Source organism: Venturia canescens, chromosome 2, assembly GCF_019457755.1.
Source record: "Venturia canescens isolate UGA chromosome 2, ASM1945775v1, whole genome shotgun sequence".
NCBI classification, from domain to species: domain Eukaryota; kingdom Metazoa; phylum Arthropoda; class Insecta; order Hymenoptera; family Ichneumonidae; genus Venturia; species Venturia canescens.
In genome coordinates, this window is record NC_057422.1 from 21,118,645 (window position 1) to 21,135,423 (window position 16,779).

Here is a 16,779-nt window from a genome sequence, read left to right on the forward strand (position 1 = left end):
CGACTCGACAATACAAAAATTTTCGACATTTCACCAATTTGTCCAGACCAATTGACCAATTTTTAACATTTCACCACAGACACGAGTGACATTCGGATATCGATACATCGTTCGATGTAAGAATGTCACAGACCTAAATTTAGCCTGTCGTACGTAGTAAAATTTGAGAGAACTGCTTTCGGCATCAAAATTACTACGCACTTTGATGAAATGTAATAGAATGGCGATATAGAACAGCGCTGCTATAGAAAACATAGCAAATTTTTCTGTGTATTCATCCGAAATATTTGTATAAAAGTCTCTCCGTGTATGGATATAAAAGTGTTAGGCCTAAAAAATACACTCTTAAAATGCACAAAAATTTTTTTCTATATTAATTGTGGTGAAAAAGGTTTTATTCTTTTAATTTTTTCAAAAATGCCAAAATGGCGGTTATTTTTCCAAAACTACGAGAAAGCACGTGTTTTTCATTGTTTTTTGCAAACAAAAAATACGTCCACTCGAAATGTCAAAATTCGTACGATATGCGCTATAGCTATAGTCATAAAGAAAATGTGGTAAAATTTTGGCAAGGATAGGTTGAATAGTTTCGGAGATTTTATCAACGAGCCGCTGAAAAACGTAATTTTGAGAAAAACGCGTTTAAACAAAGGCAGCTACGCGTATTAGCGCGCTCAGATACTTTTAAATGTGTATATACTTTCGAAAAATACAATAAAAAAAATGGATTTTTTGAAAATTCTACTTAGGGTAGACCCCTTAAAACGGAAAGCGCGTTATTTTGAATTTCATTGCGAATGAGCTGTCTGTACTCAGATTGGTAAAAATTCTTTATCCGAAACAAAAAAAAAAAAGAAAAAGCGATGTCTTACCTCCCCGTTCGTGGCAAGGGGTTCCGTGCTCTCCGCGTCTGTCTCGATCTCCAAATTCGCTGGTTTTTCACCAGCGCAAGGACAGTCTAAAAACGAACGAAAATATTGCTCATTTCCTGTACCCTTTTGTAAATAAATTTCACACATTTATCTCCCTACCAAAGATCAGCCTCGAAAAGGAGAAAAATTTGGAAACCCTCTTGACTTTGTACGTACCGTTTTGTGGTCCCGCGAAGGCAATGATGAGTGATATGGCGAAGAGAATAGCGAATACGATTGTGGCGATGCAGAGTGCCTTTTTGTGCGAGCACACTGCGACCCCATTGTGTTCGTAAATGCTCCTCTTGTGCAAGCCTGTATTACTGTCTCCTGTAACAAAAGCAGCGAGGTATAGAACGAGAGACGCGAGCTCGAGAAAGTCATTTTCGATCTTTCACCCCAGAATGATCGATTATTGTCGTCTTGCTATATTTTTTTCCCTCTTTATATTTAACATTCTCTCCTTCGTGCGATTGAGTGTCAAAGTCAAGATCATGCGATTGCCGTAGTTCGTGTAATTTTCTTCTTTATCGAGTCAAATCACGAGCTTCCCCTTTTATTATGCATATACACACTTTACGGGATATCGTTGGGAAAATAGCCACTCTCGACAAGGGGGAGAAAAGGAGAAGTAAAGAGTGCTAAGACCCGGTGTGCGTCGGCAGATTTTTATCCGTAGCTAATGCCAACACTGCCAGCTTCTCGACTCTACATACTTTCATCGCCTCTGTAAATCAACAAATTTATGAAAGCTCCGTTATATTGTTTCGCGCGGTGTACAATATTATCCGTTCAATCTCCGTCTTTCTTCTCTACAGGCTTTTAAACGCTTGTGCCGATAATCTGAAATCAATATCGTGAAATATCGTGGTGAAGGTTGCCAAACACCTTTGTAAGCGCTTCAAAATTTAAGTCACGGTTTTACACACGGAAATATTATACGTTTTGGTTTAAATCTGTACAGTAGATTTTTTTACTCCGTTCAATCGTCTCTTGAAGAACGTTCGGTCAAAATACTGACAGATTTTTCTGTTCAATAACAGTCGACGGAATTCGACTCTTAAATTGAGTGCAATCAATATTTCCAACAAAATCGACAAAGCTTTCGGTCGTGGATCTTCGTGGCTCTAAAAATAGAAATAAAATCTCTACTAAGAGGAGCTCGAGTTGGAATAGCTTCGCGTAATTCACAGTTTCCATTGACTTTGGTATTTGTAGCAAAAATTTATGAACTTCTCGTTACAATTATCCTCGATAAAAGCTTCCACCGATAATTGATCGTATCGATTCTATTTAATCGTTGCTTGTACAACGACGAGCTTCGAGCCAGACGTTTTTATTTCAATTTTATTTTTCAATTTATACTTTCAAACTTTTATTCTTCTTGAAAGAAAGATTCTTCGAGCTTTACACATCAAGTTTGTCACTTAGTAAAACATGACGAACAAAAAAAGCGTGTACAAAGTGTTGTGCAGAATCTTCGTCTTTTTCGAGTCTGACTCTTCACTCGGACCGTTTAAAAATGCACACTTCGCAAAGAACAATCTACGCGAAGCTCATACTGAGATACACTGTTCTCATTATTCTCAATGAGTATAAGAGTCAATGCCTATATAAATTTGTTAATTTACATGGATTATCATCGGTTTATGTTCGTTTTCAATATTTCAGAAAAAGTTTAATGAATAAACGAGTAATTTTTTTGCTTCTAATGTCCAATGATTCATCACGACGCTGAAGTTTCCAACGTTGGAGTCCAACGAAATGAACGAAAAAAACGTTTGTAATTAACCAATTTTTTATTTCACGAATCGTTGATGCAGCTTGAAAAACTACGAATCGCAAATTTGGCAGGGAACAAAATAGGAGAATTACTGGAATTATTGGAGAGTTTTTTTCGATCATTTCGTTGGACTCCAACGTTGGAAACTTCAGCGTCATTGATTCATCTACAAAAAAGATATTCTTCTTGATATTATACTTCCTGCGTGGAAACATGAAAATTTTTCAAAATACAAACGAAAGAAAATTCTATTAATCTCATCATAATCTTCCTCAATCCGTCTTTCTTCCGTTCTTCGTTTTCCAGCATAGCATCGAGTTGGGCTAAGCAGTGGTAAATTTGAAATCGGTTGCGACGACAAAGTACGCGACCGCGCGTAACGCTCGAGCCGTACGAACCCCTCTGTTCGTACCTAAATGTATACATACACATGTATTCTATGCTTTACGTACATATACACACATACATCACCGCGTTCGCGGTTCTCATAAAAATTTCAACGCCGGCCTCACTTGACCTAATTTTCTTTTTTTTTTGTTCGTGGCCTCGTAGCGGCTCTGCCGCATATTCGTGATAGCTCGTCCTACACGCATCGTCTCGCATTTGTCTATAAAAAATGATGATGATGTTCGCGGGGTGTGCGATTGGAGGGTGATCATTGAAAAATCAGTGAATCGATATGTGCAGAGCGCTATTGTTTCGGACCCTCGTGAATCCTTTGGTCTCGAGCAGCAAGCGTTTTTAATTCGTGACAAGAGATTAGAAGCTTCTCTTCTCTTATTGATCGCGCGCACGTGCTCGGCTCAACTCTCGCTTCCCCAACCCTCTGTCTCTCCATTTCAAGCTTTTTTTTCTCTCTCTCTCTCTCTCTCCTCTCGCGATACGATGTACTGCCTCAACTCGGGAAAAAGAAGGGCTACAATAGCCGTCCACCAAGTACGAAGTCGTAAGTGGGCCAGCTGTTTTCGCGGGCTTATATTTACAAAAGAAAAAGGAGAAAACGAACGGCATCCTCGCGGGTGCATAAAATGCATGAAATTCGCGGGCGCGCGCACCCTCTCAGAATATTCACAGACACGAGGCGAATCACCTTCAAAACAAATACGTTTAGCTACATGGCAAACATTTTGGAGAGAATTTCGAGAGTTCCTGAAATTATCGAGTCTTGCAGGGCCAATATGCCAAGTGAGCGTAATCCTTGGGACACGAGATTGCAGCATTTCACGTAGATCTGGAGGGGGATTGAATAATATTTTTAATCCGTTGAAAATACATATTTGATATTGCTCGTCGATTGAGGTATGAGAGGGAACTCTCATACCTCAACCAAAGTTGTTGGAGTGTGATGGAAAGTGGTAGGATGAGAATAATTGGGAACGAACTTCTGGATGTTGGTTGTGAAGAAGACGAAGCGAATTGGCGGGTGTTCTCGCTCACCTGTCAGGAAAGCCGATCTATCGTCAACATCTTGTTCGCTCATCGCGAATGACTTTGGCGGTGGTCTTCGATAAACAAAACCCTTAACCCCGCCGTCGCTCAAGGCATAAGCGATTTTGATAAGGGGCTCCCTCTGTTCAGCCAGAATAATAAAGGTGGTGGGGAGGATCCACGCGTCCCCGGCTTTTCACGCAGCTTTCACGAGTCGCACTCACACACGTGCAAACACACGAAGAGACCACTTTTCCATAGTCGATGGACGCACCACATAATGTCTTTGGAAAAAAAGCATGAGTACGTAATCCATGCGTACGTGTGTATTAAAATTATCGTAGGAACACAGTGGGAATGGTTTTTATTTGTTTGCGTAGACGAGGCGAGTGATGGGCATCGATGGTGGACGACAAACACGTACTCGACGAGAACGGGGCCACGGGGGGACAGATGAGAGAGAGGGTTATATATCTCATTCCTTGTGAAAACCCCGCTGACCCGGGTAAAGAGGTGCTGCTCCAGGGATAGTTGCGTTTTTTCCCCTCCCCTCTTCTGCCCGTCCCCGTCCCTTTGGAGCGCACACCCCCGCTCGTCGACCGTCACAAAACCACCCTTTATCTCCCCCCAGGTCGCCCCGTTGCACCGCGCACTTTGGCACAGCGTGGATCACGAGGTCACTGGGTTACACGAGACTCGACTCGACTCGCACCCCTTTCAGCCCCTTCGTCCTTCCTGTCACGCGTTCTTTGTCTATTACTCACTTTTTCTCACGCACTGCTCGCTCACTCACGCACAAAACGCACACGCGCTTTCACATGCACACGAACACATTCCCGCACACTTTGATTATTTCTCTGTCCCGTTCCCATTTCATTTCATTTTTTTTTTTAATTTTTAAAAAATTTTTTATTTTTTTCTTTAACAATTATCACCCCACACCGGTTTATAAGGAACCCGTAAAACTTTCGAGCCTCGACTTCATCGATATGGAACACTGTGTTAACGCTAATGGAGGGTTACACCCGCGTGGTGGTGGTGTCGGTCGTGGTGCTGGTGCTGGTGCTGGTGCTGGTGCTGCTCGTCGCAGCAGCTTCTTTCGAGGACTCGAACGTGCTTCAACGCCGAGAAACTCGCGAGGCATTACGAACGCAGATTGGGCAAATAACTGACACAGGACGAAATAACGGACGAAACAGCGGGGCAGCACCCCTCAGAATGTAACGCCACTCTATTTTCTCGAAACTAAGAGCCGGTCGAAATATATGTTCCTCATCGAATCACAGTGTAAAACGGTTACTAGTCTTTCACCAAACGACGCACCAGTAAAGCCCCGCGTTTCCCGTTCGTCCGATGCCGACAAACGATGTCGGTGCATGTACACCGAGCTGCGCCACCGTCCCTTGACATTTCATTGGTATTAAAATGATTATATATGTCTGACACGTACATACAACGATATTTTCAGCATGTGCGTGTTCATGCCCTTTCTCTTTCTATGTATGTGTAGCCCAATGTCGCTGTCTTTGTACGTTTACGATTGTTCGTGTTCTCCGGGGTTAGGCAGAAATGGCGGCTCTCCAAAGCAGCCCCGTTAGCCCGCTTTAAGGGGGTGGATTTGTCAACTCTATATGTATATCAACAGCTCGGTACGAAGCGCAAGCCTGCCGTCCGCGCTATCAGGGCTGCCTCTCTCCATTTTCCCAAACGCAATCTCACCGCGTCGTGGCGCCCTCTTAGAATCCCAATCACAACTGTTCCACGAGCAGAAAACTTCCCCGAATCCCGTATGGACCCAACTCGTATCCCGATCGACCGAGTTCTTGTTCGAATTACGAAGGCACATTTTTCAAGGAGCTTTTTTTTTGCCTTTTTCGCAATTTCGAATCTCAATTCTTGTATATTTCATTATAAAGTGAATTTTGTCAGGATGATGAATTACTAGATTCACAGATGATTCGAAAGGAAACGCTTTTCGAGTGTGGCTTAAGCACGCACGTTTGTAACATTATTTTGAAGGTAGTTTTATTCAATCTTTGGATTGAACGAACGACGGTAGTTGTGATCCGAATATAAGATTTGTCACTGTCAGACTTTTCAGACTGTCAGATTTGCTTGATTAATACGTTTTGTTCCTGAGGCTTCGTTCTTAGAATTATACTTTAGAAAGAGCCGCGACCAATTGTATTATTGTAAATAAAAAAATCAAGCGTCTGCGATCACCCGATTTGATTGATTATTATATGCTCGTTTCTGTGGGTTCAGTCTCATGCAATTATATTGCCTAAAATGAATCAATCTTCCGTACGATTTCTATCAAATTTTTTTCACGAAAGAGTTATTAATTTCGGAGCAATTCGTTCAATTTTTAATCCCCCAATCGCTCGCGTCGCAGTCCCTCTCCTCCTAGCGTCTTATCAACGATGTGAGAGTCAGAATAGCGGAGAAGTTGAAGAAATGAAAGAATTTTCCCTCCACACGATTGGAAAACGAGAGCGTTGAGTGTACGATCCGTTACAAATAGCTTTCTCTGAAACCTAGACAGTCGATATTTTGTTTTTTCTAATTTGCTTGCGGGCGTCGATGAGAATGAGGAGCTTCCGATAAAACGAAAAACTATACACCGCTGGCATCGCCGCGTGTAAAGTAAGACTTTTTATCGTCGTTTCCATCGGTCATGAATTGGCTAGAGGAAAGGAGAAAGTTTTTCTTATCGACGGTTTTCAGGTTACCAAGCGAGATTCTCATATCGATTCTTTTGTTCGACCCTCTCGACTCCACTTCCGGTTACGAAACCTACAGGATCGTCCGTGGACTTAGCGAGTCTAAGAGGAGTCACAGAAAGCATCTTTCCATGATTGTTTTTGGTGAATGATCGATGCTGAATGAGCCTTGAAGGTTCAATCACTGGGAGAACACTGAAAGGTTACTAAAAAATATCACCCTTGAAGAATATTCTTTCAGTAGCATACGATAATCGCGTTACCAAGAAAATTTCGAACGACCATTACATTTTTTACAGTAATTAACAGTCTTAACCCCTTGATATTGGATTTCACGGGTTTCGTGTTCAAAAATCGAGATGATCGACTCTCCCTTGGCGAGAATTTCGTCACATGTGTATATGACGCGTGAGAAAATCCAACCGCAAATTCCTCGTGACATCGTATACTGTACGACGTTGAAGTGGCAAGTACGCTGCTTCAAGATGCGGAAAATACGGAAGGTAAATCCTCTCGATTCGTAGAGCAATGGTAAACATGGAAAAAGTTGAGCTCTTCATGCTCTTGAGGTTCGTTGCAAGTCGCGATCGTTTCGGGCAGGAGTGAAAGGATTTTAAAGCCGGATTTCCAACTATTTTTAGAATACTCACGGGGACTTTCTGTTCCTATGAGGTATATGCCCGTGGTCCGAATTTCGACAGGGATACGTCTTTCATACTTGGGCTTCGTGAGAGCAAGAGACCCGTCGAGGGTGAAGCATGAATCGGAAATCGATTGCTTCCACCCCATCCATTAGGAATCCCTCGTCTCTGTTTCCTACGTCTATAACTCTCATCCTCCGGAACACTCCGCCGTGTGCTTTCTCTGTTTCCTTCGTCATTGAACCGTTGGTCAGATTAGTCCTGTCTAGTGCAACTTATATACTGCCAAACGAAACGGGAATAATCTTAACGTTATAATGTCATTGTTGGTAATCGCTGCTCACATAAAAAAGTCATATACGTTAAGGTACTCCTTTCGCACGACCGTATTTTTTGGTGGTGCTAATTGGGACACTCGAAATTTGGACTGATTCTTAACCTCTGAGAAGTCGCGGTTGTGTAGGAAAAGCCTCTGCTTCTGCCATTTTTCCAACTTTTATCGTCGATTCCTTACATTTTTGTTTTCTATCTGTGAGACATTTTGTGTCAGGAATTTAGAATTATTTAGTATATGAATTATTGAATAGAAATGTAGTGATGATGGAATCTCCGTATGTTAAATTTTACAATTTTTGAAGTTTTCATTCTTTTTTAAATGTTTGACAATATGACCTGAAATTTCGCCAATCTATATTTGCATGCACTTTTTTTACTTTACTGTCATTTAAAATCAGTTATTTGTAGAATATTCTCTTTTGTGAAAAGAATGCCTTAAAACCTCCGATAACAGTAGTTCGAGTGATGATTTTCAGTCGAAAATTCACGGAAAGTCATCAAATAAATAAAACTTCGAGAGCATTTCTAGACAAACACCTTTGGAAAATTACAAACGAATAAAAACTGAAGCGACGGAAAAAGTTATTGGGCTGGTTCGTGACTGTAAGATATGACGAAATTCCTGAATATATAAATCCAAGTTTCTATCGCATGCGATAGAAACTTGATTAACAGCATTTTCAGGCTGTATGACAGGATCCTTTTTTATAGTAAATGTATATTTTGCCCCTTTGATTTTATCTTTAGATAAGGACTGTAGATTTTTGGTTGACAGAGATAAAATGTTTGTTGGAATGGCATTAAATTTTGTTAATTCGGCTGAATGTTTTCTTAATACAACAAAATCTACGGAGATTCAATATACAATTATTTTCGTAGCAACAAAATATAATGTTAGAGTAACCCAAATATCGTCATATAACTCTTAATTTTTTTAATCCAAATCGTTATCTATTTGAATCATTATCTAAATATTTTGTGAAATTTAATAAATATTTTGTCGTGCGTGTGTTTTTCAAGTGATTCAACCAAATTTTTTTCTCAGTGCAGTGGACGCGAAAGGGGTTTGGCTATTTTGAAAACCGCGTTCTAACGCATATTTTGATGCGTAAACATCTAGATCGTGTCGGATCCGCGTGGTCTCCATAAAAAAATACGTTCTAAAATTCGTCTGGTAAATGGTTTTGAATCTTTGGTCTACTTTTGTATTTTTGTAACGTTCACAAGACGTTTTCTTTTGCGCACGTTATTGTCGCAACCGACGTTAAATTTTATTATTTTATTTTTCTTCTTTGCAACTTAACTGAAATGATCTCGAATTAAGTACGCACATATTGTCTTATCGAGACACCAAAACTAACCCATGGTCACCTCATTACCAAAGACACGTGTCCTGACGTACGTTGTGTACGCAAGTGTTCTGGTTTCCACGAAAACTCCCATCCGAGCACTACTGCCTTAAATTTCGGGGATTCATCGATTGATAACACAGATGTTTTCTCTTTATAAGTCCCAAAAAATAGAACCCAGAACATTTGTGCCCATTGGTAACAAAAACAAACCCCACTTATTCGACCCAAATCTAGCCCTATAAAAAGCCAAGATCCGTATCTACAGTCGCGTTTATACTGTTCGCAGTAGTTCGGTCGTCATTCGGTTAGCCGTTTGCTTATACTTGAACTCTGGACGAACTCCAGATCTTCTGTAGAAGAGAGTGAGTCAACTCCAGCAACGAAGGTGTTAAGGTATTTTACTCCGGTACGGGACTTTAAATATTTCCCAATCATCTCGACTTCTTACTTGGAATATTTTACAATCGATCACGAAACTCAATAACGGCCGCGCATCGAAGAGTCCGAAGTCACCTCTCCGGTAACGTGTACCACGTACCATACCAAGTTCTATCACTTTATTGTAGTTTACTAACACCTTACGTTATATCAAGAATATATAGAGAATCCTAGATCCTTCTATCATATTTTATTATATTGTACTTTACTAACCATCTGTTTCATTAAAGAGTGTACTTTTCCTCAATCGCAACTAGACGAAAGCAAAACTTCTCGAGGTCTCGCGGCGTGCGCCCACACGATACCCAAACGAGTATATCCATATATAAATGCACTGTGTATAATACCTGCATGGAAAAGTCTATGGGGCAATATGGGACATTTACCGCTCGACGCTCAAACACCCAAATCTTTCCTTCACGCCCCTTCGGACGTGAAATTATATTTGTTCGATCCAGCTAATATTCTTTCAGGAAAAATTATTTATCGGTGAATCTGAATTTCGTACAAAATGGACTTCCAAAGGATTTGAAAATCCAGCCGATATGTATCTGACAAACAAAGTTTCGTTCGCTATTCGATGTGTATAATTTTTGAACGATTTACTCCGGCGATTCATGAAATGACACACAAATCGTTAATCTAATTAATTATATTAAATTTTATTTTAATTGCTCGAATGTGATACATTTATTTAACAATGTTATTGGATTTCCTGGAAACCCAGGATCCCGAGACCTGAGTCTTCGACGTCCAAAACATTATTGAGATGACCAGTTGGTCATAAACTAGAAAGGGGGAAACAATATTTAATTACTAATCAGCATTAATTTGTTCCTTTGTCAATAAAACAAAAATTACATTCGTAATAGTTCCAATTACCCTTATTGAAGTTTCAGATGACGGCAACGTGGCCTGATGCGAAAAAAGCATCGTGTCAGTCGCACTCAGACGTTTGTTTCGCTGTCTATTTCATTTACGTCATACAATATTCACTTTGTCAGTTTACACCGTTAATAGCAATGTACGAACGCATAAACATTTGATAAAAATAGAATTCAAATGTATATTTCTTTTATTTTTTCATGAAAAATGTTAAAATTTTGACAGTTGAATCGTTGCGGAAAATGAAGTTCCAACTTTCCACAAAGTTACTGAATCAGAAAAAAGACACTCAAGTCCGACAGGTCGAGGATATGGAGCTTATGAATATTTCATAAAAGCCCCAAGAATAGGTAAACCATTCAGCCAATAGAAGTTCAGAATCGTGCGTTGAACGGATCCATACAATCGAGAATTTTTGAAATATTTTTAGTAGAATAATAAAAAATATCAATGCGAGCATTATATTTCCCCAGACCCAAAAAAGTATATTTTAAGAAAACTGATTTCAAGATCGAATGTTGTACAGAGATCGTATAAACGTCGTTTTTGTATATATTATTGGAAAAACTACAATTTACTTATTCTGATTCATTACCACGAATCTTTAGTTCACTTACACACACCATCACCTGATTACTTATTCGAATGTGTCTTTGACCCAGGTCACATGGGCATGGTTGACTCCATGTTAAAAAAGAAAAAAAAACGTGTAAGTATATTCACTGACAGCGATCGGCTCGCAGGCGGTTTGGCCATGTCCCAAGTTAAGCAGCTTTGAGGGAGGCTAGTACTTGAGAGAGTGGCCATTCGGCCATGCATCAGTTCGCGCAGCAGTCGCTATATAAGAGAGAGAGAGAGAGAGAGAGAGAGAGAGAGAGAGTTTTTCCGAGTTTTTGATGGTCTTCATTATCCGAAAACTTTAGAAAAATTCGGCTATATTTAATGGCGCACGATTCTTATATTTTTCTAGGGCGTCCTAGGAAAATTGGGAAAATCCTAAAGTATTGTCCACTTAAAGCTGCGGGCATCACTCTTGTGAGGATTTGTGATATATGAAAGTGCATGCAAAGTATAGAGAAAGGGAGATTGACTCGATGGGATTATGCGGTTGTAATGTTTGCGGTAACATTGAATTTTTCCCTTTAATATCAATGAAGCATACTGCGGAAACAGATGTTCGCATGAATCATCGTCAAAACCACGTTATTTTGGTTGATATTGTTTTATCAAAAATATAGTATTCCGAACATTTTTAGAAATGGAAGAGTTTGAAGTGTATTGAGCGATTTATATATCTAACGGCTAATCGGGTGGGGATCAAATGTTGGAATGACTAAAATTTCGAACAGCTAAAATCTCGAATTTATAAACTTCGAATGATAATATGGAGACAGATAGATTTCGACTAGAGCTTTGAATGCCGAAAATAAATAAAGCAGAAACTGCAAGGTTCGAAGCACCTTTACATCGAAAATAGAATGTAACAATCGCCCATAGAACGATGACTAAAATATCGATTTTTCGAAAATTCGACTATCACTCTTTCGATTCATAAATTACTATAGTCAGCGATACTGTGAAAATTCACAATTTTGAAAATATAATAACGAAAGATCAAATATTACTGAGGTTGAAATACTGAAACACCAAAAAGTCGAATGGTCAAAATAGCGAAACGTTAGAAAGTCGATCGATCAAAATAAAGAAATGCAGCGGAGCTCCAAATACACGTGTCTCACTCACTTACTCAGACCGGTGATCTCCAATTTTAAACGGGTGGGGTTCAATACGTCGAATAATGGAATTGTAGAACGGTCGATATTTCGAAAATTCAAAAGTTGTGATATCAGTTTGGACTGATATCAGTTTTCTTATTCCCGATCGACTATTCAGCAGATTGCGTGTTTAATCAAAAATTCCTTCTTCGAATTCGTGTTTACCCGAAAATATATATTTCAATAGTTTTCATTTCGAATGCAATTTTAACAGACCATCCGAATGTCAAAAGTTCATATTTTCGAATTCAAAATGGAGAGTAATTGTTTTACAGACAGATTTAAATATAGAGTAGCAAAAAATCGAAAGTACATTTTTCGAGCCTATAAAACTTGGATATGCGGAATAGCGATGGCTCGAAAAGGCGAAAGTCTAAATGGCGATGTTTAAAATTGGAGATCACCGGTCTGAGTAAGTGAGTGAGTGAGACGTGTGTATTTGGAGCTCCGCTGCATTTCTTGATTTTGATCGATCGACTTTCTAACATTTCGCTATTTTGACCGTTCGACTTTTTGGTGTTTCAGTATTTCAACCTCAGTAATATTTGGTCTTTCGTTATTATATTTTCAAAATTGTGAATTTTCACAGTATCGCTGACCGTAGTAATTTATGAATCGAAAGAGTGATAGTCGAATTTTCGAAAAATCGATATTTTAGTCATCGTCCTATGGGCGATTGTTACATTCTATTTTCGATGTAAACGTGCTTCGAACCTTGCAGTTTCTGCTTTATTTATTTTCGGCATTCAAAGCTCTAGTCGAACCTATCTGTCTCCATATTATCATTCGAAGTTTATAAACTCGAAATTTTAGCTGTTCGAAATTTTAGTCATTCCAACATTTGATTCCCACCCTTTTAAACATCGCCATTTTGACTTTCGCCTTTTCGAGCTATCGCTATTCCGCATATCTAAGTTTTATAGGCTCGAAAAATTCACTTTCGATTTTTTGCTACTCTATATTCTGGTCTGTCTGTAAAACAATTACTCTCCATTTTGAATTCGAAAATATGAACTTTTGACATTCGTACGGTCTGTAAAAATTGCATTCGAAATGCAAACTATCGAAATATATATTTTCGAATAAATGCGAATTCAAAGAAAAAATATTCGATTAAAGACGTAATCTGCTAAATAGTCGATCGGGAATAAGAATTTCGAATTACTTATTTTTCTCCAATCTTACATGACGAATTTATTAATTTCGAAATATCGACCATTCTACAATTCGGTTATTCGAAATTTCGAACCCCACCCGGCTAATCTTCTCATCAAGAAAAAAGCTCTCTACACAGGTATTCGTGGCGTCGAAAAATTGATTAGCACCGAAAGAGGGTGGACCATCTAGAATTGAGTCAGTCACTTTAGCTTCAGCAATGTTAAGGTTCACCTTAACATTAATGAATTTCTTTGATTGATTAGATAAAAGAAAACAGGGAAGTCCCGAACACAGCAAGGATCAACAAAGAGCTGCAATTTTTTTGAATCGTTGTGTACACTGTAGTGGTGGGTATAAAAGGTGGTAGCGTTCCACCGACCTCTCTCGGGAGTGTCTGACTCGAGCGGGTTTTTTTCTACTTAGAATCTCCCCGCGATTCTCGTCGAGCTAACTCGAAACTATTGTTCCCGATCCCGAGCACATGGCCTCTCTCCACTTTCATAATATCTTTCTGTGACCTCGCGAATAAACGATGTCACGACAAGAGGATATTTCATTCGAGTTTATTTTTTGCGAGCTCGTTACTCTTTCGTCAAAAGCTCGATATTGTTCGCTCCGAAATGCTTCGTTGTTTAAGTATCTACATTTATATTATTCATAAACATGTACTCGAGTGTGGCTCGAGGACTGGGAAGCTTTCGTCAAAGAGATAGATCTCTGTGAAAACGAAGCGGATCCGTTTTGCGATTTGAATAACCATCGATGACGGGCTCCATTGGAAATCGGAATTTATAATTGTACACAACAGCGGGCGGGAGTGTAAACGTAGAAACCGCCTGAACTCTTGAACTTGTGACCTCTCTTGTTCACACGCTCTCGCACCCTTCTCGTTTCCGGCCATTCGTTCCGGTTACTTTTCTGCTTCGCAACATAAATTATTCTAGTAAACTCGTATCGTTACATATACTTATGGACGGGTATTATTTTCTATTCATTTTCATCGCTTCAAGGCTGCCCTTCACCGCGTACAGGAACGAACGTTCCGTATCAGTTTCTCTTCATATCCTGCCCCTTTTTTGCCTGTGCGATCACAACAATTCTTATGTCTGGCGTTTATAGGGAGCTTCCATAAAAAAATTCTTTGCTTTTGGGTCTCCGGTTTAACGTGTGCTATTTGTTCTCTCGTAAAAGCATTTAGGGCGCGTTTAGCCCTACACGCCTTTTTACCCCACGACTGCCCGTGACAAAGAAATTCGATCGATTTCGCTCAAGAGACGCTCATAAAGAGGTTATTCTATTCGTAGGAGTACAACCCCATACAGCCAAGCCCTTTTATCATGATAGGAATCAATTGAATAACGCAACATTTTATTCCGCTTCCCAAAAGAAGAAACGTTCGGTGCTTTGTGATAACGGCGAGTCATGTGATAAATTATCAAACATCAATCATCTCTACACCAAACACATTCGTGTTTTTCGAAAGTAGAGAGACATAATAGAGTTTGATATAGTTTGAATCGATGGCAACGTGATCAAATCAGGCATTGGTCAATAGGGTATTACAACTTTTTTTTGAAAACTGTTTAAAATTAATCCTGAGATCGTAATGAGCCAGTAAAATTTTAATTTTAATTTTATAAGACCGAAAGGTGTTTTAATAGTATATTACACCACAAGGGCAGAAAGTTTGATATTCCTGCACTGCGCGTCACAATGCCCGAGGCGAAGCCGAGGGCATTTGACGCGCAGTTCAGGGCTATCAAACTTCTGCCCGTATGGTGTATACTATTTTTCTTCATAGCCGGTCGAAAGTACGTTTCTTCCGAAATACGCAACTATCGATAGAAGATGTTTTGATGCCTGCCCCCGACATTTGCTGCACGAGCGAAGCGAGTGCTGCTGGTCGGGGGGGCAGGCATCAAAAAAACAAGATATTAGCAAAGATAATTAATATGAATATTTGCATTCCTATGAAGCTGAAAATAAATCATTATTCCGAACGACTATATTCATTTTATCAGCCTGCTGGTCACTTTATTTTTGGCTTTCACATTGATTTTATCTGGAAGGATAAATGTATGTTATTCGTTCGGATTTGTACTGTTTTGATAATAGTGCTTGAAAATAATATGGCATTTCCATAACATATTTCCGAATGAATAACATAATCTTATTCGTACGGTTTGCAGATGACTAGACACAACCTTTCAAAAAACACGTAAGCAATATCTGTTCAAACGTCAAACGTCAAAAGTCAAAAAAATAATTACGTCAAACCTTTCGGAATGCAGAAAAAAGTTTTTGCTCCCGCCGAGACAAATGAAGCGCATGCAGTTTTGACAGCGCAGAAATGTTATCTTTCGACTAAGGTGTGCAGAGAAAAATTTTTGCTCCCGCTGTCACAGCGAGCGTGTTTTTTTTTTACCAATGCAGGAATGTTGAACTTTCGGCCCTGAAATCGGGGCCGAAAGTGCGTACTTTCGACCGAGGTATGAAGAAAAAATTATTTTTTATTTATGATTCTGAATTTTCGTGTGAAAACGCAAGTCGCCATGCTGTTTTGGTTTGTGACGTCACTCCGTTAGTAAACAATATACGACGACTGCGAAAGACAAAGTAACAAGATTTGTGAAAAAATAGTGAATCATAATGTGCATCATCGGCGTCCTGTGCCTGAATGCAGTAATACAAGTGTAAGAACGCCACAAAAATTGTGGATTCGTCGCTATCATCGACGTTATTTATCATTGGTAGATTTGTACTTTTTGCTTTCACAAAACCGTCTTCCATGATGCGATTTTAATAAAATAAACGATAAAAGTCCTTAAACGTGATAATAACTTGGAAAATTTCAAAATAACACAGAGTGCACGATAAAAATCTAGATCGTTTACTATCGGAGTGACGTCACGTTGGAATCCAATGTGGCGGATGGCGTTTTAGACATTTGAAAAACTGATGAAAAAAGATGATTTTGAAAATAGAGTTATAAAATTTACATTGCATTTTTATGAATGAATATTGACGTTTCTCTTTTATTTTTTACGAAATCTATCATAAGCGTGCATTTTTATATTTGTTTTTTTAAATGGTGTACAATATCTTATTAGAAATAAATATTATAAAAAGATATTTTTCCTGTTTTATCATTTTGTTACTGTCAATTATACTATTTAATTTATTGTTACAGGTGTGATTACGTTTTGAACGAATTCAATATTCAATCTTTCAACTATATTGAACACACTGAAATTTTTCTTTTACGATAAAAAACAGGGCGCAAAAATAGTCGATTATGTAAATTTTGTAGTGAAACTTCTCCTTGAATATCTCATCGCGGTTTTCATCC

General features: G+C 39.1%; 1 protein-coding gene across 2 annotated transcripts in view; it reads right to left on the reverse strand.

Annotated features, from left to right (window-relative positions):
- LOC122406133 (endoplasmic reticulum aminopeptidase 2-like) overlaps window positions 1-16,779 on the reverse strand; it is a 36,797-nt gene that overhangs the window by 13,511 nt on the left and 6,507 nt on the right. The window contains exons 1-3 of one of the 2 annotated variants that reach the window (XM_043411382.1): window positions 4,132-4,632; window positions 1,089-1,241; window positions 873-958 (exon numbers count right to left, since the gene is read on the reverse strand). In XM_043411382.1, the coding sequence (XP_043267317.1) occupies window positions 873-958; window positions 1,089-1,241; window positions 4,132-4,174 (282 nt within the window). In that variant the 5' untranslated portion in view covers window positions 4,175-4,632. Of the gene's footprint in view, window positions 1-872; window positions 959-1,088; window positions 1,242-4,131; window positions 4,633-16,779 lie in introns of those variants that run through there. The other variant, XM_043411381.1, reaches the window with a different exon arrangement.